General features: G+C 39.5%; 1 protein-coding gene across 2 annotated transcripts in view; it reads left to right on the top strand.

Annotated features, from left to right (window-relative positions):
* The window catches only part of enox2 (ecto-NOX disulfide-thiol exchanger 2), a 184,126-nt gene that overhangs the window by 46,960 nt on the left and 109,701 nt on the right, over positions 1 to 27,465 (top strand). For both annotated transcript variants that reach the window (XM_046030201.1, XM_046030200.1), the window contains exons 3-7: positions 10,615 to 10,770; positions 18,082 to 18,288; positions 21,037 to 21,270; positions 22,770 to 22,982; positions 26,227 to 26,333. In XM_046030201.1, coding sequence (XP_045886157.1) covers positions 10,615 to 10,770; positions 18,082 to 18,288; positions 21,037 to 21,270; positions 22,770 to 22,982; positions 26,227 to 26,333 — 917 coding nt within the window. The remainder of the gene's footprint in view (positions 1 to 10,614; positions 10,771 to 18,081; positions 18,289 to 21,036; positions 21,271 to 22,769; positions 22,983 to 26,226; positions 26,334 to 27,465) is intronic.

Here is a 27,465-nt window from a genome sequence, read left to right as displayed (position 1 = left end):
CAAACGGTACATACTGTAAACGAAAGGTGTAATAAGTCAAACAACTGACAACTAAATACATAATGTATCAATAATGTAACAAATTAAAAACTATTTTTTCTTTCCCAGCTAAACATTAAAAATATACACTTAACACTATACACAAAAAATACACTTCTGAATAAATTTCAGAAGTGTGCTGCTGTTTTTATCACCTCTCTAAGCTTTAAAGGCATTTTAAATATATTACTCACACGCCTATACTTTTCACCGATGCATTTTTCACTTCACTTAAGCCAGAAGAACTTTACTTGTTGAACCCAATGAGAAATATGTAAGTGGGTAAAGATCCACTTAAGCACTCCTCTTTCTTGCCTCTTTTTCTCAGCCAATGAGGAAGACAAAGAAGCTCAAGGTTAGCCACTAACAACGCCCCAATATGTGTAAATTCAGATTTACAAACTGTTTAGTTCTATATTAGATGTACTTTGTGCTTAACATGGCACCTACACACCTCTTTTTTTTAATTTTCATGCTTTCTATAGTCAGACCAGTTTCCTCATGAATGTCTGTAAGCACAAAGCTCTTATACTGTCATGCAGCACTTGTTACCAGAGCACCTTGTGCCATTGAAGAAACCAGGTGAATTAGTTATTGATTCTCCATCATGACTGAACATCATCTTTGTCTCCTTTTTCTTTCACCTCCAAACAACAGGGGAGAATTTACTGTCACTCTTTGTCCTTTCCTATTCGATCTTTGGGTGTTTGTGCATGTGTTCGATCGGTCGTATGTTTCCTGCATGTAGGTTTACGTGGCTTTTTATGTCATTTGTCAGGATTATTTATTAAAAGAGACTGCCTGTGCCATAGTGCTTTCTTTACACATTAGAGTTTGCCTCTCTTTCATCCACTGTGTGCCTGGAATGTATTTCTTCACCACCGAGTCTTTCCCTGCCTCCAGCCAAGTGGATTTATCCAGACAGACAGCTGGGTAAACAGACCATTGTGGGCAGAGCCTTCAATGCTCTGCAGCCTCACAAAGCCCAATGCATGTCTCCATTGATGACAGTTTTATTGCTATACATGGACTCGGCAGTGGTTGTGTATGTTAGAAAGTTATTATGACATTTTTGTATTAGTGAAGTGTTTAGATAGAGGGAGAGATTTTCTGAGCACTGTATTGGTATATGGTGCTTAACATACAAAGGAGTTTTTGTGGTGTAGGTCCTACTGGTGCTCGATGGCACGTGGACGTTCTTGGATGTCCTCCATAATATTCATTTATTTCTATACTTTATTTACATAGTATTATTTTTATTCTATGTCCCCCAGAATCATTGTTGTACCATTGCTATGTTCTTCTGTCTGTTCTGTATATATGACATACAGTATATTGCATGTCTGTGGACAGATTATAAAGCCCTGAGGGGCAAATTTATGGCTATATAAATAAAATTGACTTGACTTGTATAGCTCAATGTCGGCAACAGTTTCTGATACACCTAAGCCGCCCCCACCCCCAGAAAAATAAAACGGGGCAGAGGAAACTCAAGTAGTGACCCCACCCCTCACCAGACAGCAGTCAAAGCTTTAAATAGGAAAATGGCAATAACTAAAAAATATAAAGTTGCGGAACTGAGCAGAAATCCAAAAACTGACTTTAATAATTCCAAAACTAATGTAGTAAGTCAAATAAAGCCATGAGCCAGAGTGTTTAGTACATTGCACCACCATCCAAGTCTAGAAAATGCCAGGTAAGTGAGGTCAGATTCAAGTCAAGGGGAAGGGAAAATAGAGAGGGCAGCTTCGATGGTATGTGTGACAGTCACAGGTTACCCTGTTGGTGGGGTAGGATGTGGAGACAGTTGACCTCCAAATAGCTCAAGAAGAGAGCTAAACAGTTCTGGAAACAAATAAGACCCAAACTATGTAATGTGAGGAGAAAGACTTGGGCTAAATCTAAAGAATCTAACCCACATTTTCAGGGGTGGTAAGTTCTGGCATATCTCTGGAGGAACAGGTTATTGATTGCGTGTTCTTCCTTCCTAATAGCTGCAGTTGGAGCTTCTGCTTTTTATTGTTAGATCACTAGTGTGATTCTGCAGCCTGCATATGAAGTCACTGACCCAGTGGGGAACATAAAATAGCGGCTGTTTAAGTTTGTAAAACCCCAAAATGTAAATACAGTAGTTAGGTGAACCTTTTGTTTAACTATTCATACATGAGTTTAAGACCAGAGTGGTTCTGGAAAACATTAAAAGTAATGCTGAAGGATCCAGTTTTCGCACATACCATGACAATTTGTTTGAGATTTTGGGACTCTGATTTCAAGTTGATCTTGTTAATTTTGAGTGTGTGTCACCGTAGGTTTGGGCCGATAGATGATGCCATCGTCCATCGGCCCCCGCCCCCCCAACAAAAAAAAATCTTAAATTTTCATATTATACCAGTTATATGCTGAAAATCGTTTATATGTCATGAACATTACATGAATAAGTCATGTCTTATTGTCAGCAAGCCCCAAAACCTGGTGAGTAAAATCTCAGATATAGTGTGAACTGTGAGAATGGAGCAGAAACTGCAACATTAACAGCAGGAATCCACATCTGGTTTCAACATATTTGACATCTGACAGAGACGGAGAGAGTATATCGTTTTCAGGGAGCGTTCACCATGTATTTCCCCAACTTTCATAAGTAGTCTCTCCAGCACGTCCAGACTATAAGTAGAACCAGATGGAAAGCTATAGAGTTCCTCCTCTATATTTCTCTCAAAATACAGACCTCCCAAGATTTATTTGATTATACAAGACACTTGACAGTAGCCTATGTATTCAATCAATGCTCTTTTACATTTAACGATTTCCTCAGTGCATTTGACTTTGATTTAAAGAGTCCACCAGTGCTTCCCACCCTTATTGGCTTGTGACCCCTTAAAATGAAAATATGCTCTTTCTTACCTCTTTAATCATCTTGTAACCATTCAGTTGTATCCAATCCTTCCTCCAAGGTTCAGATTGTACTACACAACACCGAGAGCCTTAAACACCAAACCACCTTTCAGTGAGGTTTAGTGGAAAGTAGCAGTAAGGCTTTTTTTCCTCTTAACATGCTTTCTTGTTTTTGTGTTCGTCTGACCTTGAAAGCTAAGTGTATTTTGCCTTACCAATAACTGAACAGCAGCCCAGGCCCCCGCACAACATCTTAGGCATTATTATTAGAGAAGCCTATTACACGGCTTCTGTAATAATAGATGTCTATTTTATCACAGGGATGATGGGTTTTGATTAGCCATTTTGGTTTTCACACATTTTGGGTAAAAGATGCTCATTGGACAAAAGGAAAATGTGCAGAACTAACAAAAGATGCCTGGTGGCCACACACACGCACACACAGAGACACACACACACACACACACACACACACACACACACAAAACTTTAGCTTTTCACACACATGTATTTGCAAGTTTATCAGAATTAATTTTAGATGCACATTCCTATGCATGAATATACACACACACACACACACACACACACACACACACACACACACACACACACACACACCCACCCACCCTAGGGAATAGATAAGCAGGCTCCAGGGACCGACGACTGTTCTCTGAATACACAACTACTCCTTTGTCTGCCGCATCCGACTCCCACTGTTGCCACAAACCCCTCCACCACTGTACAAAAAAACACAGAGACACAGAACCACAGTGGAATATATGAAAACTTTGTGTCATGCCTCATAACCAACCATCTGAATGAATTAAGAGGGTATAAGCCCCCCCCAACAAAGATATGAATCGAGATCCTCTCATTTTCACAAATTAGCTCACCTGGATTAACATCAGGAAATAGATTATCTGACATTCCTTTGCCGTAAGCGGTTTCCAGTCCTTGGACAGAATGTAGTGTCCCATTCTGCTGACTGCTCAGGAGCTGCACTGGTACGATGCCAGCGGATTTTGGCTGCATGTAGGCGGACAGAGTAGATACACAGTATGTCTGGGAAAACATACAGAGCAGTAGTTATAGGGCTACAGAAATAGGATTTTCTGACAGTTCTTCCTCTCTGTGGCAGCTATATTAGATTGTAGGCTAGATATTGTTAAAAGCTAGATTTATTATGGAGATTTGACTATGGAGGTGTCGGATAAAGAAGACTGATTTTGGAAGGCAAAATAAGGTAGCAGATTCTTATTTAGATGTAATGGAAAGGGAGATGGAATAACTTTTATAAAACAGGAAGGTTTTTTCTCCATTTCTGTCCTGCAGGTTGTTGGCTGGAGAAATGTTCCTGTAAGAGAAATGAAGTCGGATGCTCATATAAAAATTCAAAGAGGGTGACTCTTGGCAGAGATTGAGAGAGGCAGATTTCAGCCATTGGTAGGGTTCCAGGTGGCGTGGCTAGCTCTCCTCATTAGAGAATATTATCCAGCATACCTCAGAGCAACCGCCTATGTCGCCCCTCCAACCCTCCACCCACCGCTGACTGCTAGAAGGGACAGTTTACCCTGGAAATCAGAGAGCAGAAACACTGGGAGGGGAGAGGAGGATGACATTAATGGCCAGGAGTTTCACACAATCAAATATCTTTTTTGCTATTTCTGTTTCCTCTCTCTGCACCTCCTGAATGATGGGCAACTCCAAATGTAATTACTTTTGAACAAACCTCCAGGAAACCGATTAGTTGACATCAAAAAGACATAATGAAGATGAAATGGAGGTAGAACGAAGGAGAATTTGTACAATAACCTTAGAGGCCAACTTTGTGTGTATGTGTGTGTCTGCACTCATGCATGATACTGTACAATTCACAAACATCTCGCTGCTAGCATGAGAGAGAATAGAGACTAAAACTCTACGAGCACGGTAAAAAGGATCAGACAGATGTGTGACCGTGTGTGGGTGGACCCAGCCCCAGGTTTCTTTTGTTGTTCTTCTTCAAGCGGTGCTCTCTAAATCTCTCTATGAAGTCTCTGCTGAGTCAAAGAAACCTACTCTTCCTCTCTCTCACTGACTAAACAGCACATTGGATGGTAGTACATGCTGTATCTTAGTTACACTGTTTATAAAGTGCATCCGAGGAATATTGTTTCTTTCAAAGACACTGTAAAACAAAATGTATCATTTCATATATGAAATGCAAAAGCAAGAGAATTTTTCTAGATTTCAGCCCATGATTATTCTTCGTTTTCCAAAAATTGTTTTGTCTGTAAATGTCATGTGTCAGAAAATGCAAAAACATGTCCTCCATGTTTTCCCAGAGCCCAAGATTTAAATTTGTTTATTTTGTTCAACCGAAATGTCCAAAATTGTTTTGTATACTACCATAGAAGACTAAGAAAAACCAAATATTCACATTTGAGAGCCTGGAATCACTGAATTTGCTTAAATTATGATGTAAATGTTGTTTAATTATCTGTCAACCGACGAAGTAATGGATCATTTCAGCTCTTCTCCCAAGTACTTTACCTCTGGCTCATCCTTGCCCATTTGTACAATTATCAAAGCTCACCATTATTAACCTATCTCTCATTATCTAATCTATTCCAGGCTGTTCTCTAAATTACCATTAATCTAGTTTACTGGTTAAATAAATTAAACCCAAGTAATGGTCTCATGGAACAATTCTTTGCTGGTTCTCATTATTTAGTGTTTGCTACCCTACAGTCTTTTAATTCACAATTATGTATGATTCGATTGTAAACTTACCCACAGTGCTTAAGTATTCAAAACATTTCTTCTAGGCGAATCATTTGTTAAAACTGAATTGAGATCATTCTGAAGATATATTTTGGCACACTATTGTTTGTGCCTGAATACACTGCCTGTGCTCTCCCATGGCTCCCACACAATGCATACTTATTTCTAACCTTCCAGTGTTTCTTAGCCACACTAGATTATAGACAGTGTTGGACAAAGTACTCAGATAATATTTAAATTAAAGTAGCAAACGCACACAAAAAAAATACTCCAGAAAAGTCCTGCCTTAAAAAGTACAAAAGTGTTATAAGCTATGCATTTCAAAAGTAAATGTACTCATGGTACAGAATTGTTGCTTTAGTACTGTTATATAGTTCTGTTATATCTCTCTCTCACTCACTCACTCACTCACTCACTCACTCACTCACTCACACTCTCTCGCTCTCTCGCTCTCTCTCATTGGATTATTATTATGAAGCAATAACAACATTTTAATGTTGTAGCAGGTGTAGAGTGGGCTAATAATTACTACTTTAGTAGTAATATATATGAATACATCATATTTTGTAAACTTGATCTTAATCTGTATAGCCGCTTAGATTAATCTGCTGATTATTATCCTGATTAATTGATTGTTTTGATGCCAGAAAATGGTGAAAAATGCCCAAGTCCAAAATTGACATCTTCAAATGTCTTGTTTTGTCCGACCATCGGTCCAAAATCCAACAATGTTCACTTTACTGTCACGTATGTCTAAGAAAAGCAGAAAATAAATAAAAAACATTTCCCTCTGCAATGCAGTGGAGTAGAATAGTACAGTACTTAAGTAAATGTACCTAGTTTCTTTCCATCATATGGGAAACAAACTTGATTAAAAAATAAATTGATAATATAATAATAGATAACAAAGCTTGTTGTTTGTGTTACTGATCAATTTATGAATTTAGATTAAACTTTGGTTTCGCTTTTTCACTTTATTGTGAGGTTCCTCTTAAATTTGTGCATTAAGATGCAAAAGTCCAATATTTCAGCAGTTTACTACTTCAAATGTGGTGCACGTAATGGCAAATATGTCTGCCCAGAACCCTAGTTGTCCCAATAGCCATTAGAGTCCAACTAAATACAAAGGATGTGTTGTAGTATTAGAGGAATAGTAATATTAGTTAATATTAGATACAACAACGTTGATGTAGGTGCCCTGATGACCTGCTCACCCACTCATCCCTGTAGCACTGCAGATTAGTTGTTGGTGAGTGGAGCTGCCTGACTGCTTGTCCTTTTATGAAAGTGTAGTGCTCAGTGGCAGAAAATGCTTATTAACCTCATTCTACCTTCACATGATGAATTCCAGATGTAATGTGGGATTAATTTCAAAATTTTATTGATCTTCTGTAATGCCTCTGTTGGACCAGGGCCTGGGTTTATTTCTAAGCTTTCTTCTCAAGCATTTTTATTGTGATGGTTTACACCGCAGAGAGGGGAAAGGGAGATGCTGGCAAGCAGCAGATGACCAAGGTCAGATTTAAACCAAGGACACTGCCATTACAATGAATACGCCTTATTGAAATGAACTCCAAGAACAAGAGCGATGTCATTTCAGTCATTTTCATTCTGGAGAGTGGGATGCAGAAGCCATGAGAAAACTCTTAACATCCATCCTGTCATTACTTTACTTTTCTATAGGGGGCACAGGTTGGCATTTGTGGAAATTGTCTGTCTGCGCTGCTCCCTCTTGTGGATAATCTACAGTCTGTTAGAATTAAATGTGTGAGTTAGTGATTGACAAGCTAGAAGTTATTTGCATTTAAACAAAAGATAGCAAAAACATATCATACCTCATTGACTTCAAAACTTTAATCTTGTGGTGTCTCTTCACTTGTATGTTTGAACCTTGTAACTTGTTTTCTGGCATTTTGTGACCTAGGACATCTATAACATTATCATCTTAAAACTACAGCTGTGATAGGCAGAAAATTACAGGTGAAAGTGTGATTTTTTTTTTCTGTCAGGGCCCCTAAAATCTGGAACAAACGACAGGAGGCACATTTCACACTGGCTGGCAAAACTGTCAAATCCACCAGTATAATGCATTTTCAAATGTAAACTGGACTCTAATAAATATTTAAACGGCGAGAAATAAATTTAAATCGGGAACATAACAGCAAATCCCTTTTAGAAAACTGTATAAACACATACATTGGATGAAGTGCACCCCTCTGATGTGCATCTGTTTCTACTTACAGCATGCATTGTAATGAGTAGCACTGACGGAGGGAGGAAATAATGGTACGTTAGTGATGATGAAACACGTCCTTAAGCTACATTGTTGGAGATGAGAGAACTCTGGTGGAGCTGGAAATCCTTGGGAATAAGTAAATCTCCTTTATTACACACAGCTCTGCTACATGCTTGCTTCAGGTCTCAGACTCTTTATGGACGTGGATAAATACACACACATCAACACACACTCCAGAGGGAACATGAGCAGCACTGCTGTGAAATTGCACCAGCCATGTCCTGATGTAACCAGATCTTTTACTCTACGTGAAATGACATCTAGTTTGCTTTGCATTAAAATACAATGTATTACCTAATAAGCATGTTTCTTAATTTTACCACTGGAACAGTAGAGCATTGGCTCAAGCATTATTTCTAAGATTTTTACAATGTTTTCTTCCACAGAGCATACTCTGTTTTGTTTCCTCAGTCCTTTTCTATGCAAAGTGTTTGGCATTCAGGTTGGTTACTGCACCAGCCTCCCATCTTCCATCCACTCCTTTCTTATCTTCCCTCCTGCTATCCGTCTTCTTTTCTTTCAAGTTACCGTGAAGAAGAAGCCATCAATCGACTGGCAACTAGGGTCTTTCTTATCACCTGTTCCCTCTCACTCTGACACCTGGTTAGAGACTGATGGCGAGGTCATCAGTAGACATAGTTTCCATCCATTTAACTTTAATGTAGTTCGCCCGGCTTTTTATTTTAATTTTATTTTTTAACTATGTTTTCTGTTCCTCTCTTTATATTTCCCTATTTTTGTCCTTCAGCTTATTTCATTTTCGTTTTTATTACACCCTCTGGGGCTCCAGGGACCTATTCTGAGTAGTCTGTAATGTGCATATTTCTTCATTCTCCTTCACTGTGTCATTTAATTCATCCATTTTCTATCTTAGAGTAGATTTACAGGAAATCACTTATTAGGTAGATGTTATAAAGGTAGTAAATATTTCTCCTTCAGCTGATTTATTGCTACTGATGAAAGTGCTGCACTTATTCTCTGTTGGAGAGGAATATCACAATGAAGTGAATATTTGATTACAGAGAATTCAAAACTAAGTAAAAAAGTTGAATTTAAGACTTTAAAAGAAGAAATGCATTTATTTTTGCATTGTTGTAAATTGTGGCTCCTCCTGTATGGAGACCCAAAGTAATCAATATTATATAAATAAAAATGTATATAAATGTGTATATATAAATGGAATAAATAATTTGTGAAATATGTTAAAGTGTGAACACACTTCCAAAGAAGGTTGAAGACAGATTGTCTTTGAAGTTTTTACTGGAAGCAACCGTGAAACTATGAAAACAGTATTTGACAACAAATTTGAAGAAAATGATTACAAATATGAAAACAATGACAATACGTTAACTAGAGTGAGACAGGCAAGGTAAAAATTACTTAGTACAGCAACACAGAAACACATGAAGCACAATGTAACTAATATGACAGTGGTTATATTAGTTACATTGTGCTTCATGTTAAGAAGAGAGAGAGTATCACCAATGAAAGATCAATATCAAGTCCCCATAGGAAGTATAACACAGTAACTGTCTAATCTAAACATACACATAAGGTCCACAAGGATAAAAGTACAAAGAGTAAACTACACAATAGTTATGCTGACAGGATTTCAGCCGTTACTTAGAATGATGCATTAGCAACACATTGGCTCCAAACAGCTAGTATAGTGACTAACTTGGTTAGCAGTAACACAATTGTAAAAAACAAGACGCCTCAATATTTGCTTGGACACAGATCAGAGAAAATGCGGTCCCTGAATTAAGACACAGCTGTTAGTTCTTCAAACGATGCTGCCCCTGAATTTACTATGGAACTGTGTCAGTAGTGGTTGCTACTAGCATCAGAATGTTAAACTGAAACCAATTATCAGTGGTAGAATAGCCATTATTCAATATAAACATACTTAAGTGCGTCTTAGAGTCAGCAAATAGGACTTTTGGTAAAAATGTTAGCCAGTGAGTCAGATTGTTTTTGTTACATGTCAAGTATGTTACAGTGTAGATAATCTCCAGTGCATAATTTATTTTAGTGAGCCGTGTTCCTTCATGCACACATGCAGGTGCTTAAACATAACACACCCTGCGGCATAATTGTCAACTCCAAATCCTCTGCAGGTGATGTTGAGGCACATAGAGGAAGGCAGCATCACTTCCGTTTCAAAAAGCTCCTTACTAGGACTCGTGTACACATAAAAAGCATGTGTGTCTGTGGAGAGAAGTGCTGCAGTATAAATCCGTATTGTAAATACATAGATTTCAGACCCAAGTGTGTACATTATCTATAAGGTCATCCTTCAAATGGCAGGAGTCACAGAGAGAGTGACTCACTTAAAACTTCTTAAAATATGCATGTTGTTTACGAGATGATTTATTCATGAATGGCTGTGAATTCTATTATGTGTAGGCTGTTTGTGTGTCACCGTGTTGACAGAGGAATCACTCAGGGAATAAGTACACAACGTGAAATGGAACTTAAAAGATTCAGTATAGGCTGAAGTGATACCTGACCAGAGGTTAGCTGCTGGAAACAAGTCTGTGTTTTAATGCTACTGTGTAGGTGTTTGTTCTTTCCCAGGAAGGATGTGCTGTGTGATCTCATTAATATTTCTCTTCTGCCTCCAGATTTTGATCCCAACCTTGGTATGATGGCTGGCATTACCCCACTGAATCCCATGATGCCTGGACTCGGTATGGTGCCTGCACCGCTCTCCCAGGATGTGCCTGTTATCAAGGAGATCATCCACTGCAAGAGCTGCACTCTGTTCCCCCCCAACCCCAGTAAGCCATAATTTCATGCTAATCCTGCGCTATCTACCACCCCCAACCTACTCCTTTACCAGCATCTCCGTGAAAAAGAATTGCACCACAATCACAAGCATCTCATTTTGTAACATTGTTAGGACCTAGGAGGTAGTGTCTTGGCAAAAAACATTTTAAATAACAGGCCCAACGTTTCATGAGTTTTCAACCACATCTCATAGTCTTCCCTAAGCGGAAGGAGTTGTTCAGGTATCAAGGGTCTATGGGTTTTTACTTGAATCTATTTTCATTATCGATTAAGCTACCGATTATTTTTTCAGTCAATTGTAGACTACCAAGAAAACCAGCTGTAACCAGAGAAACGTTAGTTATTTAGCTTGAGAAACCACTTAAATCATTAATTGAACATTTAAAAAAGTTACCTTTCATTTTCTGCTAATCGTTTTAGCTTTAAACATTTTATAATTTTGATTGAAGAAGACAAATAAGGGTGTTTATGGCAGACGTTAGCATGCATATTTAAATATTTCTGTGAAGATTTCTGCTGTTATATGTCAGACCCAAGAATTTTATAAACATTTTGTTCTGACTTTGTATTTCAATATGGGAATCAGCAATCAGCAATGTCAGAGCCAAGAGTGGATCATTTGTATTGTACCACTTTATTTTTTCATAATCATTAACCTGATCACAAAGAACTGCATTTACATCCACAACATACGTTGGCCTTTTCCAGGGCAAGTCGCTTTGTGTAATCTGACTAGAGGTGTGTTGCACCAGCTGTTCTTTATATTTATCTCACCTCCACGTTCCAATTATCTGGAGTTAGGAAGGAGGTAGGGGTGTGTGTTTTGATTGATCCCACCTTTGCTTTTAAGATCTCCTGCTACAGAGAAGTTTATGCCTGGGTACTTTATTCAAACAAGTCTTACATGTCATCTTCAAGGTGAACTAAAACAAAAGCTCCTCACAGCAGTGGCATTTGGGAGTTTATAATCCTTTTACATAACAAAACACACTCTTGCATTCTTTCAGGCAAATATTGTTCTTTTTTCACACCTTGAAAACTGTTTTTATGTCTGCGGTGTGCATTATGGCACAGTATGAACTATCACTGTCAAATTATGATGCAGAGGAAAAGCTGATTTTAAAAGTTTTACTTCACCTAGGAATATCTTTCTAGCTAGTTGTAAATCTGGGAAATTAACTAGGTTTTCTCTGTAAGGGCACATAAAAACCCTGAGGCTGTGTGAGGGATCAGCATGTGAAGAAATTACCCAGCAACTTTAGAGCCTGTCACGATCACTCTGAAACACATACAACTTTTTGCTGTGTTTCATGTGGCCTCCTGGTATGCATACAGGAATTTGACAAAATGTACATCCCGGCTTAATACCATGTCTAAGCTGATCTGTGCCCCAAAATCTAAAGCTGTTCCTCAGAGATGCATGGACACACCACTTAATTGTGGACCTTTCACATCTCAATACTTAACTTTTTGCTTTATCTACCCTGAGCCTTTCTGTCCTGTCCTAGTTACTCTTCACTCACTTTTTTGATCCCCATCTTCACTTAAGATCTTCTTGCCTGTCACCTATTTCAGTGCCACAAAAAAAGTTAATCTCTAAGCCAAGTATTTTGAAAAAGCAGACATCTAAAGAAAACTGCCTAAGCTTGATTCTTCTCATGAAAGTCAAGTAACTCTCTAAGATTCAGCTCTACGACGTACACTTAAGCCACTAAACCCTGGGAGTTGTGTTGTTGGGGCCAGCAGCTCCCGATAGCGTCTCTAAAGTCAAATTGGTCCCAGGCGTGGGGCCAGACTAAAAGCAATTGTTGTATGGCAAGGATGTGGATTGTCACCAATTCTGCATATGAATTACATGGTCAGAATCTCTTGGTCGAGAGCCCTTGACCACCAGAATGTACTCTAGTGTTTTGCAGGCTAACGTGAAGCTGTTGGTGTTAGGGCTGCAACTAACAATTATTTTCATCTTCACAAGTGAAGTGAAGATGGGAGCGTGAGATCCAGACAGGTAAATTGGTGCAGAAAATGGAGCTGTACCTGAAGGCAGAATGCCCTACCAGCCAGTCTACCCAAACAACCGGGACTGAGGTTGCAAGCAGCCAAAAATTGTTTCCCTTCCTGGTGTCAGGCTTCATCCTCAGGGACAGGGGTCAGGAGCCTGGACTTCAAGAATGAGCTTGGAGTCGAACTGCTAATTTTCACAGAAAGGAGCTGGTGATGAAGCATCTCCTTTCCTTTTGGAGGCCTCTAAATGGAGATTTTCCAGGCACATCTGGTGATGTGATGATATATCCCTCCTAGACTAAAAATGCTTCAGGAATCCCCCTTGACAAGCTGGAGGACATTAGGGAAGGGCTTTAGAGAAGGATGTCTGGGATATGTCTGGGGACCTCTGCAGTCAATGCAACCTGGACTCATAGAAAACAGTGGAAAACTGAAAGATGTACAGGTACAAAGCCCACACACATCACTTCATCGAATAGGCACATTTCACCTCACTGTCACTATAGCTTACTGTACATGTGATGTGGAATATCTTTTCTAATTTACTCTATGCGGAGTTGCAATATTATTGAATAATACTGTGAGATCAGTTGTACAACAGCCCCATGGGCTTTAGAATTGTGAAGTATTGTTCCGAACCAGATCTGTATTAGGGATGCATATGGTTTGAAGGTTTACACAATATGTGAGGAACACAGTGGGTGGAAGCATTAGTGCTAGCTGCATTCAGGCTTTTAGCAAATATCACAGGCAAAGTGCTGGCATCTAGGCAACATAGTTGCATATGGTGTCCATCACAAGTAGTCATTACCCTCGAGCTGCACACACTGAACTTGACACCACGTACAACATCCCCTCTCACTGACTTGTAGCTGAGCAGCAACAACCCTGCAGCCCACCCCCAGCTCTCGTGCTCTCTCCCTCTTCTTCTGCCTCCTCAGTGTGCTTAACCTTTACTGTCAGTGTGCATCCTCATCAAGCTCTTTTGTTGTTGCGTCCTTCTCCCTTTTTGTCAGTCAAACCCTACCCATTCAGCCTTATCCCTCTTTTACCTTCTCCACTGCCTCTTCTTTACACTGAAGCTGAGCTATCTTGTGCAAAAGTGGTGTAGTACCTATTATTCTCTACTCTCAACACTCACTTTGACAATCAACTTTGACATCAAATTCTGTGTTGTCTGTCTCTTACTCTTTCAACCTTCTGACGGTAGTCTGAGAGAGAGATTTCATAATTACCCGTAAGGAAAGATGAAACATTCTTTTGAGCTTTGTGGATACTAGCTGTGTGTCCCCTGTGTTACATATGCACACATATACACGCCATTGAGCTTGAATGAAGAAGGATACCCGACTGCAATAGTGGATTTTTTTGTTTGTTTTTTCAGCATTATTGTTCCTCAGCAGATAAATGTAGTCACGCAGAAGGTTGAAGTATCTTAAATATTGTTGTGATGCCATGGATGTCATTTTCAGTAATGACTATTAACTTAACAAGTAGTTTTCAATAAAACTAAAAATCTAAATTCATCAATCAACCTAGGACTTAATGAAAAACTGGCAAATAGACAAAACAAGGAGGTCCTAGTGTGCTGACAGTGGTGTCTACTTCTCTGTGTGATAAATAAAAAATGCAGGTTCATGCCTTTTGTGTGACATGAATGAACTAAACTTATTTACTTGAGTATGTGTAAAAGCAGTTCATCTTCTGAATATCAGTTCTTTGAGAGTTGAAGCCTCCCCTCTGTGGCATCCCCTCGGACCATAAAAGGGCGTTTATCCAGTCAAAGTGATGGATGGTGATGACCAGTGTTAGTGTAGCAGTGGCCACACAGGCAGCCGGCCTGTGGTACAGGGCTGGACGGAGAATCAGCCTGTGTATTTGCTTCATATTTTATTGAAGTAACACGTTAGAATAAAAGCACATCAAACAGCTTATTAGTCAAGCAATGATTTATAATATCCCTAAATACGGCTTATTTCCCAAGATTCAAAACATAAGTGTGCAGAAAGATGATAAACCTTTTACATTATAATGCAGTCCAATACAACAGATTCAGTTTTGTTGTAATTTTTGTGTCTGTGTGTCTGTGTTTGTGTGTGTGTCATTGCATTATATTATAGTTATTTTTGTAATATTTTGATCCTCACTAAATACAATACAATATACTGCAAAAACTCTTCATAACCTTTCAATGCCTGGTCTCTATCTCCTGCTTATTCATTTGCTCTTTTTTCCTACTCTTGACACTACATCCAGCCTCTCCTCTCTCTCTGTCTGTTTCTCTGTCTGCATTTTAAGATTATCGGCCTTGGAGCGTCCATCTCACAATTACTCAAAGGGACACGCATATCGAGTTAGAATTTGGACAAAGTAGTGCTTTTTAAACTCTGTCTGGCAGCAGCACCTACATGTAATAATTATCACAGTAGATCCTGGAATAGCTGCTCCCTCCATTCTCTCCCTGTCTTTCTCTGCCTCAGGTTCATCTGCTTTTTATTTGCATAAAAGAATCACTAGAATTGTTAATGCTTCAATATATTGCATGATATTGTGTATTTAATGTAATTCAATCAGGAAATCAAGAATAGTTTGTCTGAATCTCGTACATTTGCATATAAAGTCCCAATGTGCTGAACAGAGGGGTTCAGTAGTGCAGCAGGTAGCTGAAAAGAAATTATCTCACTCCTGCAAACTGTTGTTAGCTACTAATAAATTACCCAACTGAAGCCAAAATAACCCTTCCTTTCTACAACAAAATTAAACTATTTTCATTTAATTTACAGCATCACACATTAGGTCACTGCAGCACTGCACCTGTTTTCTTTTCTCTGTCCTCATTGCTCCCCCCCATCAACACCGTCAGCTACTCGTGGACCGAAAAGGTCAGTTAATTTGGAACCCATTGTTGCATCTGCCAACAAAGCTTTTTTTTTCCTATCTTTCTTCTATCGTAGGCTTTTCCTGCACCATCTTTTTACTTTTTCTGTCCATCTCACCTCTAAACTAGTTTAATCTGCCAACTCTTGAGGTCAGAGAATGAAACTAGTCAATATTTTGCTTTACCAGCCCCATTTAAAGGAAAGAGGAGGCGGGGGTAAAGCAGTAATTGTCTGTCTGCAGACAGAATACACATATACACTCACACAAACACACACATACACACACACATATACATATACACACATACACACACACACATTAAAGAAAGGGACTGTGCTGGCTGGGACTGAAAGTTATTTTGCAAATCTTTCGAGTACTGCATGAGAGTACAAGGAGCTCTGACAGCAGGGGGATTATAGCTGATAAATCGTTTTTAGCCAGGAGAAAACTCTGACTTTGGATTGTAATGTTTTCACTGTTTGACATCCCATGAATATTTTTCTTTTTGTAAAATATGTATTCCACTTGGTTAGTATATTTATTATCAACTTATTAGGCGACATTTTTAATAGGAGCCCTAACAACAGCTGGCTCCACTAAATATGAAGCTGCAGTACTGGCTCAATACTGATGTCTTCCCAAATAACTGAGCTCCTTACTTCGTCATGTAGAAAGAAACCGGACACCCTGCTGGGAAACCTCATGTCTGCTGTTTGTATCATGTCATTCTTTCTTTCGTTACCCAAATCTTGTGCTGCCGTTGAGGTTTGGAGTGAAGAAGTAAATTTTTAAAAAATAATTATTATTACAATTATGAGAGGATCCTTTTCCTCACACAGTTTAGTTGGCAGAGGGTAGTAAGAGTGTTTGTTCTGGCTGATGTGAGTATAAATAAGGGAACCAGAAGGTGAGATCTGAAATTCTGAGCATAGGGGATGGGGGCTGTCGGACTGGATGGACCATTATTTCTTTAACAACTGTTTTTTATACAGACCAGACGTTTCTGTTGAGTTCCAGGGGTTTACCACCATATTTAAAATGTTTTCTGTTTGGCACTGAGAAATCCTTTTGATCACACTTGAATAAGACCTCAAGATATCGGAGTTACTCCCCTTGGTGCTGATCAACCAGACCCTCGTGATACAACTCAAGTATCCAGCCACATCCAGCCCCAGTTCTTTTCAGTATCGATCTCTACAAGGGTGGGTGCATCAGTAACAGTGATTGCAAGGCCTTTTCTAGCCAACATCCAGAAATACAGCATCCTCAGCATCCCGCTGATTAGCTGGTTCACTCCTCATAGACCCCCGCTAATCACATTCATCATGGATGAGGAGCCTGATCTATTGGAGATTAGATCAGTCAACACTCATCTGTGTTGAATAAGTGATTTCTGCAGTGCAGGGGACCTTCCACATGAGAGGATTTGCAATCACTTTGTGGCCAAAAGGATTTCATTTTCATGCACGGAATGGTTTGATATTAACATTTATCTAACAAAAGCGATCTGAGCATATTGCTCCAAGTTATCATTATTCATGCATTAAGCTTTATCATTTTTTTAGGTCATAAGTGCTATGTTTTAAATATCACTTAATTGAATTTTGCAGCATCAAGCTCCAGAATTTGGTCTTAAATCGTATTATAGACAGAATTTTTCTTCTTCCTCTTTAAAATTTGATGTGACCTGGCCCTTATTCTTCAGCGTAAATGTGGAGTTCAACCTCAGGTCCTTGTTGGGATTTATTTGTTATTTATTCCTTCTGGATATGCTATTTTTTCCATCAGTCATTATGGGGGGATTGGATGCTTTATCATGGAAGTCTTCTTTTTGCAATTATTGGAGAGCCACTTTTCCCTGTTTTGTCTTTCAATAAAATTTTATGGATCCTTTTTATTATACATAATAAGACATAGTCTGTTTGTGTGGACGGCTTTGTTCTTCAGTTTCAACTTCTTTGCATGTTTTTATATATTGATAGCTATACAATATAAACACCCAGGCTTTTGTCTGTTCAGATCCAATCACTATGTGTTTAAATAGCACAACATTGTTATTTGGATGCTCTTTTATTCACTGTACATATTTCTTTTTGAGTTAAACAAAAGACAGCAAATCAGACCTGCTGCTCAGGTCTGCCAAAATTATTTCCAGCAGCGATTAAATCAAAACAGTATGTTCTTACCATTGGACATATTGTTTTCAGCTTCTCAAAGAGCATAATTCATACTCAAAATCGAGTTTTAGTGTTCCGGGACAGCTACATAATTTCTTGAGCTGTTTGCATTTCAGCTGTATTATCTACATAAGTGCAACTACACACAGTTTCCCAGCCCTGTCTTAATATTACAACCTAGGGATGATTGACACTTGCATAACTCTGTTTTCTTTCCTCTGTTCCGCTACTTTTGAACAGACCTTCCCCCTCCAGCTACGAGAGACCGCCCTCCAGGGTGTAAGACAGTGTTTGTTGGCGGTCTGCCAGAGAACGCCACAGAGCAACTCATCATGGAGGTCTTCGGACAGTGTGGCGATATCACCGCCATACGCAAAAGCAAGAAAAACTTCTGCCATATCAGATTTGCTGAAGAGTTTACTGTAGACAAGGCTCTCTTCCTGTCGGGTAAGATGAAACTCTTTACACCTTCATCTTAATCATCACAGTGCTTATTGGTATTATATATACAGTTCGAGCACTCTCCCTGTTGACAAAAGAACTGCATCAGAAAATATCTGATTCCTTTATAAAAGGTTGAAGGCAAAAGCCTGTGTCCGATATCCAATCACAGAGCTTAAAATTATGTAAAGTGCCCCGCTAACTGTGAGTGGGAAAAAAAAGATTAAACTGCAGCTTCAATGATTTCACTTTGAATTTACCATCAATGACGCTGTGTTTTGTTGAGAACTGCAACAACAAAATATTTTTAATTTACGACAGCTGAGATTCATGCCTTTCTCTCCATAGCAACGGTGGCCGAGGCTCTTGGGTACTGTATTATTTAGAGCCATGTCAAATTTACACGAAAAGTATGATTTCTCAGAATCAAAGTTAAATTAATTCTCCATCTTTGCTGCTCTGTTAACTTTTAGAAAGGACACTTGGTACACTTACAGTGGTTGAGAGTAATAAGAGTTCCACTAAAAGCTCAGATAACAGAAGATAAAAATGACCATCAAGTCAATAAAAGGCATTTCTACTAACCATGTAACACCAGCTTATGGTTTTTTATCTTATCTTCAGAGCAGCTTCTAGAGCCCAGATGTCTTAAATCTCTGTGTGCAAACAGCTGGCCGTATATATTCCTACTTTATAAACCCAATTTAACCTAGCTGCCAATTCAATAGCATTCCCAGCATTATTAATTGTGTGTGTGTCCATGCATGCTGGTGTCTGTATTTGTGTGACAGTAAATTTGAATAAGTTTCTGCCTCTATTCTTATGTGGGAGCTGAGGCCCATACATTAGCCAGATGACAGAGCAGTGTAGTTTTTCCATAAATAATACCCCGCACACACATACACATAAATGCACAGCATGTGCAAAACACACTACCCAGCAATGTGACGCACTCCAGCACCCCCAGCCCACTGAGATCTCCTCATATGAAATATTGAAGTAGTGTTAGATTGGGAGCCTGAAGCAGAGAGAGCAGACTGAAGGAGAAACCCCCGAACTAATGCTCATTTCTTTTCCTGTTTGCACTGGCATCTACTGCTATCCCCCTCCTCCTGTGATGAGTGTGTGTTGGGCCTCAGAGTGAGTCACACTGGGCATCATTACTGTATACGGCTGGAGCGCACACGCGCATGTGTACCCAAACACTCACATTGAGCACACACTCTGATCATTTCAACCAATTAAACCACCAAATGGCCATGATTTCACTTAAGATCTGCAACCAGCCATTAGTGAAAATTGAGTAAGGAGGAGAGCAAGGGGATAAGAGGGAAGTAGTGAAGAGAGGAGGAAGTAATGAGGGATATTGTGGTCTTTCAGTGCCACTAGAGAAGTAATTGGCCTCCCTAAGTCTGTCTGGTTTATTAACAAAAGGATTCAGACCTTCTGTACTCCACAAAACCCCACAGCTACAATATATCTTCTCAAATGAAGGGATACAACAAGCAAAATAGGTGATGAAGAGGATGAAGAGAGAGGTGGTGGACCCTGATATAGAGCTTGCTCAGGGGTTTGTCTCTGTTATCTAGTGGTCTAAATTCACGTTGTGGAATGTGATGGAAAGTGACTCACAACTGGCCCAGAAAGAAACCCTGCAACATATAGAGTAAATCTTTTGTGTGTGCCTTTTCAGTCTCTTAATTCAGGCATTTTTGTCATTTGCATTAAAAAGATGCATTAATCATCAAACCAAAAAAAAGGTTTTATTGTCATTTATGTATGTGACTGAAGTTATTGTCGTATTGTAAAATTTGCAAAATCACTGAAAAATTAGCAGTATAATAAAAGAGTGACTGTGAGATGTGAATGGAGAGTATGAAGTTGACAGCTGTCAAAAATTTGAAGCATTCAGGCATTACAATGTCTTAGGTGGAAACGACTTAACCGTGACTTCCCCGGTCTGAATCCGACTAGGGATCTTTGTCACATGTCACCCTCTTCTCTGTCTCTCCCCTTTTCTTGTTGCTGTCTACTGTAAAATATTGAGTTAATTCCTACACCCCTTCCCTATTGGAGGCCTATTGTATATAAATAATATATTATAATAATTATAATAATATAATAAATAATATAAAAAAAAATATAAAAGTGTGTGTGTATATGTGTGTGTATATGTGTGTATATATATATATGTGTATATATATATATATATATAATGTGTGTGTATCTTCCATCTTCTCTTCGAGGCTTAACACAATCACAGCTGCTAACCTCAGTACGCTAACATGCTCACAATGACAGCGCTAACATGTGGATGCTGAGCATATATATTTACCATGTTCACCATTTTTGCATGGTAACATTTGCTAATTAGCACATTGGACAAATACATTTATTTTACGTAATGACGGCACAATACGAAAGGTTTGGGATCATCAAAATATTACCATTCATCCTGAGATGTGGACACAACTGTGTGCACCAAATGTCATGGAAATTCATCAGATAGTTGTTTAGATATTTAAGTCTGGACCAAAGTGATGGATCGATGCTGTTGATGCCACTAGCATAGCTAAAAATTACCTCCAAAATGCACAGAACCCTGTGGAAACAAATGACTTAATTTTCATTATTGAGTTCCCCGCTGACCCAGTTGGTTCTTCCATCATATTTGCTTTTTCCTTCTTCCACTTCCTCCTTCTCCTCTTCCTTTTTTATTAATTTTTTTTGTTTTTACACCTTTGTCTCTCATAGGTTATCGTGTCCGCTTGGGCTCCAGCACAGACAAAAAAGACACTGGCCGGCTACACGTGGACTTCGCCCAGGCCAGAGACGACCTCTATGAGTGGGAGTGTCGCCAGCGCATGTTGGCCAGAGAGGAGAGGCACCGGCGCAAGATGGAGGAGGATCGCCTCCGGCCGCCCTCCCCTCCTCCCATCGTCCACTACTCCGAACACGAGTGCAGCCAGCTGGGAGACAAGATCAAAGGTTGGTAGTAGATATGGCAAAATAAAAAACATATACTGTAAAATATGGTCATGATATGAGAGTACAAACTAAGAAGCTGAGCTTGGTAAAGAAGTAAAACCTTGAAAAGTATTTTCTTTAATCAGCCTAAAAGCATTTACAAATATAGCACAAATCCTAGTTAATGTGCAATAATAATAATTAGCAAACACAAGCAAAAATGGGATCCAGTCAAAGCACTACTGTTCTTTTTGCAAACAACAAAGGTAGGGAATAAGGTTAAAGAGTAGATCTGCATGCGTGTGAGTGTTCATGTCCATTTGTGTGCTCATCCAATGCAAGCCAAGGCATCACGGGAATTGGCCTAAACTGCAGCTGGTAAAACTGACAAAGCAGTTCTCTGATGTTCAGGGAATTTGTTTTCAGAAGACGTTACACAAAGGCTGTTAAAAACAGTATATCAGTTTACTCTCCTCTCAGCACATGCTGCTCTCTCTTATCTTGTCCTTTTTCCTCTGCTCCTCTTTCCGCTCTCTCTGTTCTTCTCTGCTCATGCTTTCGATTTTCTCTTCTTCGCTCTCCTTTTCCCCTCTTCTCAGCTTTCCGTCGAGTTTCTGGCTGAATAAACATGTTTCGCTAATGAGCAATGACACTTCCTGGTCTCAGTCACAGTTGCCTGATAACAAAGTGGCTGTGACTTTCTGCCTCTCTACCATCTGCGTGTCTTTTTCAGCTCTGCCTTCCCTGGCCCTGGTGTAAAGAACTGTTGTAGCCAAGGATTTGTTTCTGATCACTTTGGGCTGCTGTTGTGAAAACACACATCCCGGGCTATTTGCTGCAGGTTTAGGTTTATTCTTTTCTGAATCTTCTACCCAGAGGGGGAAATGGGTTTAGCTCTTTTCAGTGCCAATTGTATTCCTGTATTCCAAACAAATTTGTCTTTTTGATGACAAGAAGCTCACAGAGGAGCTCTTTACCTAAACCCGCCTCTAAGTGGGGTTCATCCCTTCTTTTAACTTCTTTCGCCATGTCCCACAGGTTTCATGTCATGAAGGTCTGTGAAGTTGTTCTTTGTTACCAAGTGTATGACAGTCTGTCATATGTACACTTCTGTATGTATGACAGTCTGTCATATGTACACTTCTGTATATATGACAGACAGTGAGGGGACAATCCTTTCAATAGCGCAGATGTCTTTTGGTTCTCCTCAGTTTACTGTGGTGCTATTTTTCGTCTTTCTTTCAGTTTCACCTTGACATATTAACCTTGACTTTACTTAGTCTACTTTTCACAAAATGAGTTACCCATGTTTGCCTTTCATACTACTCTACATACCTGTAATCTACTAGAAAGCAGTTCTTTCACATGTTTATTATTATGTTCACTTTTACATGGTTGTGAAATCTCTTTTGGCTCGCCAGCTGTTGCTTTCACCAAGTGTCTTGGGACTGTACGGGAATAATTTACTTCATGTATAGAATTTGACAGTTCCCTTCTCTGTGTATTCACCTTTTTGCCAGACGACGGTAAGTTTGCTGAAGCGGTGCGTGTGCTCTTGACGTGGCTGGAACGAGGCGAAGTCAATCGCAGGAACGCCAACAACTTCTACTCTATGATCCAATCCTCCAACGGCCACATCCGCCGGCTTACAGGCGAGAAGAGTCAGCATGAGAAGGAGATGGAAGAGGCCAAAGACAAGTTCAAGACCGCTCTGGCCGGCATAGTGGCTCAATGTGAGTCTTGTGTTCTCAATCACACACACTACAGATTTGGATGTATAATTCAGTTTAATACATTATTAAACTGTATTAATACAAGTGTAAGTGTACAGCGGTGTATAATCATTTTTGTATGAAGACCAAATAAGTTCAGAGTCACTCACAGTGAGTGAGATAGTTACTCATTAAAGGTTTACTAGAATACATTTATTATACTCCTTGTTGTGCAGTATGTGTAGAGGAGGAGGATAAGAATGAGTCCAATCCGTGCTTGGCCAAGTTTCTGGTTCAGTGTAAGTTTCCTTATCATAGGATTACACACACAACATAGACAGACTGTAGGGTGGAGGGCAGTATACAGCCAGACAATCGAAGACAAAATCCCAGTCAAGACTTTTTGTGCCTGAAGAACTCAATGCAGTAAATATGTAAGTATAATATTGTTCACACCCCCTCATTTACTCTCACACGATGCACAGAGCATGTGTGCACAGTATTGTGGACATTAAGATTTTAATAGCATCATAGAATCCATCTAGTTTAATGCTAGTATGTTTTTTGGAGGATGCCTAAAAGGTAAGTTTAATTTCTTTCCTAACAGGCATTCAGTGCCCAGCTCATTTTTTATTTCTTCCGATATACAAATATCTGAAACATTGAAGCAGTGACTGCGGTGGAATATTATTCAGGTTGCTTTCAGATAAAACACATACAGTAAACAAATGCATTGCTCATCTCAGCTGATGAAAGGCCAAAGGCAAAGTATACTGCTGCTACGCACTTTTGACAGCTTTGTCTGTGCAGCTGCTGGTTGCCTGCGGCACTTAGTCTCCACATATCCCGCCATATGCATGTTAAATACAAGGTAAACATCCTTCAACACAAAGTGGAGTTCCCATTATTAGTTTTTTTTTGTGTGTGTTAGGTCATTTCAGCCCATACAAACACATTGCTATTCAATACTTTGCCTTCCTCTTGGTGCGCTGCATGTCATATTAATGATAACACACAGAATTTTGTCCTGTTAGGAGGTTTTACAAGTTTCACAACTCTCTTGCCATACCAAATAATTCAGCCTTTCTACACTTTTAGTTGCCATCTACATAGATCTGTCTCTGTTGTCACGTTAAAGGTCAGGTCACCCAAGTAACAAAAAAAGTTATTGTCACTTAATCCCTAGTGGTGTCTAGCCATGCAGATAGTTTCATTTTATGTGCCCAGGTTTTAAGATATTGGCTTCTCAGTCTTCTGCTGCAGCACTAAAACAGTGAAAGTGCAGAGAATTTCATTTTTGGTATTCATAGCATTGAAAAATTATTTATGTATGTATATGTATATATATATATATATATATACAGACAGACAGACAGACAGACAGACAGACAGACAGACAGACAGACAGACAGACAGACAGACAGACAGACAGACAGACAGACAGACAGACAGACAGGGGACTAATTAAAGGGAAACCTTAATAAAAGGGTGGTGAAACATCAAATGCAGATGCTTCTGTGCACGAGTATGAAAATTACATGAATAAAACGCTACGGCATTTACACTCACCAGATCTCAACCCAGTTTTATACCTGTGGAAAATGTTTGGACCAATGTGTAAGACTTGGTGCTCTCCACCACCAAGACCAAATTTTGACCAGACTTTTGTGATGTCTCTCTTGCAGAAGAGATCTTGATCTCAATTAAATTACCTTATTAAATAATATTTGTGTATGTATATAATGAGGAAATATAGTGTGGTGTTCATCCCTCCAATAGACTTGCCAAGGAGCACTGAAGCTGTTCTGGAGGCTCGTAGTTGCCTGACGTCATATTAACACACTTCATGTTGGTTTTTAATTTGTCACCCGTCTGTATATATGCTTGCATATAAGCTCAGAGGCCTGAAAGTCTGTCTGTACCCTTTCCTCTCTTCTCTGACTTCACCATCGATCTGCTCCATCAAATTACAGGATGCTAGGAAGATGCTATTGATGCCTATTCTCTCTTACACTGCTCTGCAAGCACATACACACTTATCTGGTGGTCATATTGACTTCCCCCCTGTGTATATTAGGACCTCTGGGATACACAGACCACCCATACACTCCTCCATGACCACCCACATGGCAATGGATAGATAGCTGTGAGGGGAATTACTATATCAATACACTGCAGCTAAGACAGAATCTGACACAGGCTATACAGACCAACAGACAGCATCTGTCATCATACACATCACTTGTAGGAAACCTCTGAGTTAAAGATCTGGTCCAGATAAGACTCCTTGAAAAAGCCTGCTGTGCTCAGTCCGGTGTTAAGTTTCTATATTTTGCAGCTACAACTGTACTGAAGGGTTAACTACAGAGGCTTACAGCTTACTGCTGTTCCTTTTTAAAAGAAGAGAGAAATCTGCATAGGGAAAGTACATCAGGAATATTGTGCTGTTTTAACAAGGTGTCCTTGGGCAAGATTCCTAACAGCTCACTGCTGTAGTGGAGCTGCACAGTGGTCAATAGTGGCACACTTAAATTAGGTTATTTTTGGCAGCTGCCAGTTGCTTAGCAAAATGTCCCTTGTTAAACAAATATTAAACAGAGACAAAGTCTATAATGCTAGCAGCTCTGTGAGCCTGTACTAACTGTAGGCACAGCACATGTTGGTATGCTAACTGGTGGTATGCTGGTTTGTTACACAACGTACAGCTGAGGCTGATGGGAATGTCATTAGTTTAGCAGATATTTGGTCATACAACTACATTTTTGACAGATGAAATGATGGTTCTCTAAAAGTCACAGGATCACTACTTCAGTAGGATGCACCCTCTGAGGACCATTTATGTCTGAACAAGGTTTCATGGTTGAGATGTTTCAGTCTGGACCAAAGTAGACATCCCTTTTGTAGAGCCATGGCCAGAAAAATCAAGTCGATATTAGCAGAGCCGCAGTGTTAAAGGGCTTTAGGAACTAGTGTATCATATATATAATTCAAATCTGCTGGGAAAATGTGTGATTTATTTAAGTTTTGCGTATGGGAATTATCTGACCAACCATCCACGAGATGATGCACTGGCATCAGCTGGTAAGTAAATCACACGCTTGCACACACACAGACACATGCACACAAACACTAATGCTCACACAGTTCTTTACATCCCTAGTTGACTCCACTTTCTCACTCCTCTGCTCCTTCCCACCTGCCCTCTGTCTTTCTTTCTCTCTCTGTCTCTGGATGGCCTCTGGTCCTTCCCTGCATCCCGGCACAGTTGAACAGATTGTGTCTGTATTCCAAGCTGCTTCCAAACAAAAGGCATGGGACCATTTCTCCAAAGCTCAGCGCAAGAACCTGGACATGTGGCGCAAACAAGCAGAGGTTAGTACACTTTGATTTCATTCTGTTGTTCACATGATTTATAAAAAAATTAGGCTTTATCCCATTTTGTTCAACACCCGTCTCCCTCTTTACTCATTGTAAAGTTGTTGTTTTTTAAAGTTATAGTTAAAATGCTACATAATTATACTCAAATTTAAACAAGTGATATAAAAATAGGTTGAATCAGAAGTCAAAAAAGCAGGCTCCTTATTACAGTAAGTACTTTGATTTAAGCTAGCTTACAGAACAGGTGCCTGCTCACTCCAGTCAGTGTGAGATACAGACACACCCAGGTCCAAACCTCTGCCCCTACCTCCTCCCCTCCCTCCACTACTGCTCTCCCTCCTGAATTGGATACAAGCTGCTGGGGTGAGTTTTCGATCTCCTAAGATTTATGTTTGAGTGGATAATTAAGGAGCAACGTCTTGAAACATGATGTGTATTCATTTTCAAATCTAATAGCATTTTTGTCATCCACTATCTGCTCACAATTTTTTCTGCCAAATGGAGCACTAGTTAGCATGATGATAGGTTGTATGTAATGGAGGGTCTGGAGTTTGGTGCAGTCCTGGGTCTAATGGACCATATATGATCATATCTGATTGGTAAGTTTTTTTTGTAACATCTGGATCTAAAAAAAAAAAAACAACTGAATGAAGGTGTCATTTGGAGTCTTTATTCAGACTCTCACACAGCAGAAGCTTTTAAAGGTAGGTGTTGCAAAATAAAATTTTTCTTCTAATGTTTAGATTTGCTGCAGAGTCATTCGAACTTATCATGCTTAAAATAGCTTGTGTTTTAACACACACTTGATGATTAAGTAGAAAGCTGGATGATGCATATTTTATATTCAAATGCTTGAGTACATGCCTGGCTGTGTGACTTCAGTAAAGACCACATTTGTATTGTTGTTTTACCTCGCACAGACCTTGAGGGTCTCTCAAGGATCTACTCACTTGGGAAGCGCTCTCTTCTCTGTGTGTGTGTGTGTGTGAAAGAAAGAAAGAAAGAAAGAAGTGGCTGATATCAAGAAATCCTACTGGAAAAGGCTGGACTGGAGGACAGCACAGAAGCACTAATCATGGTGGCACAACAACAGGCAGCAGTCAGTACAATATCAATAGAGGCTGGG

Source organism: Micropterus dolomieu, linkage group LG19 (genome assembly GCF_021292245.1).
Source record: "Micropterus dolomieu isolate WLL.071019.BEF.003 ecotype Adirondacks linkage group LG19, ASM2129224v1, whole genome shotgun sequence".
Taxonomy (NCBI): Eukaryota; Metazoa; Chordata; class Actinopteri; order Centrarchiformes; family Centrarchidae; genus Micropterus; species Micropterus dolomieu.
Note: the sequence above shows the minus strand (reverse complement) of the source record. Positions and strands in the feature narration are given on the sequence as shown.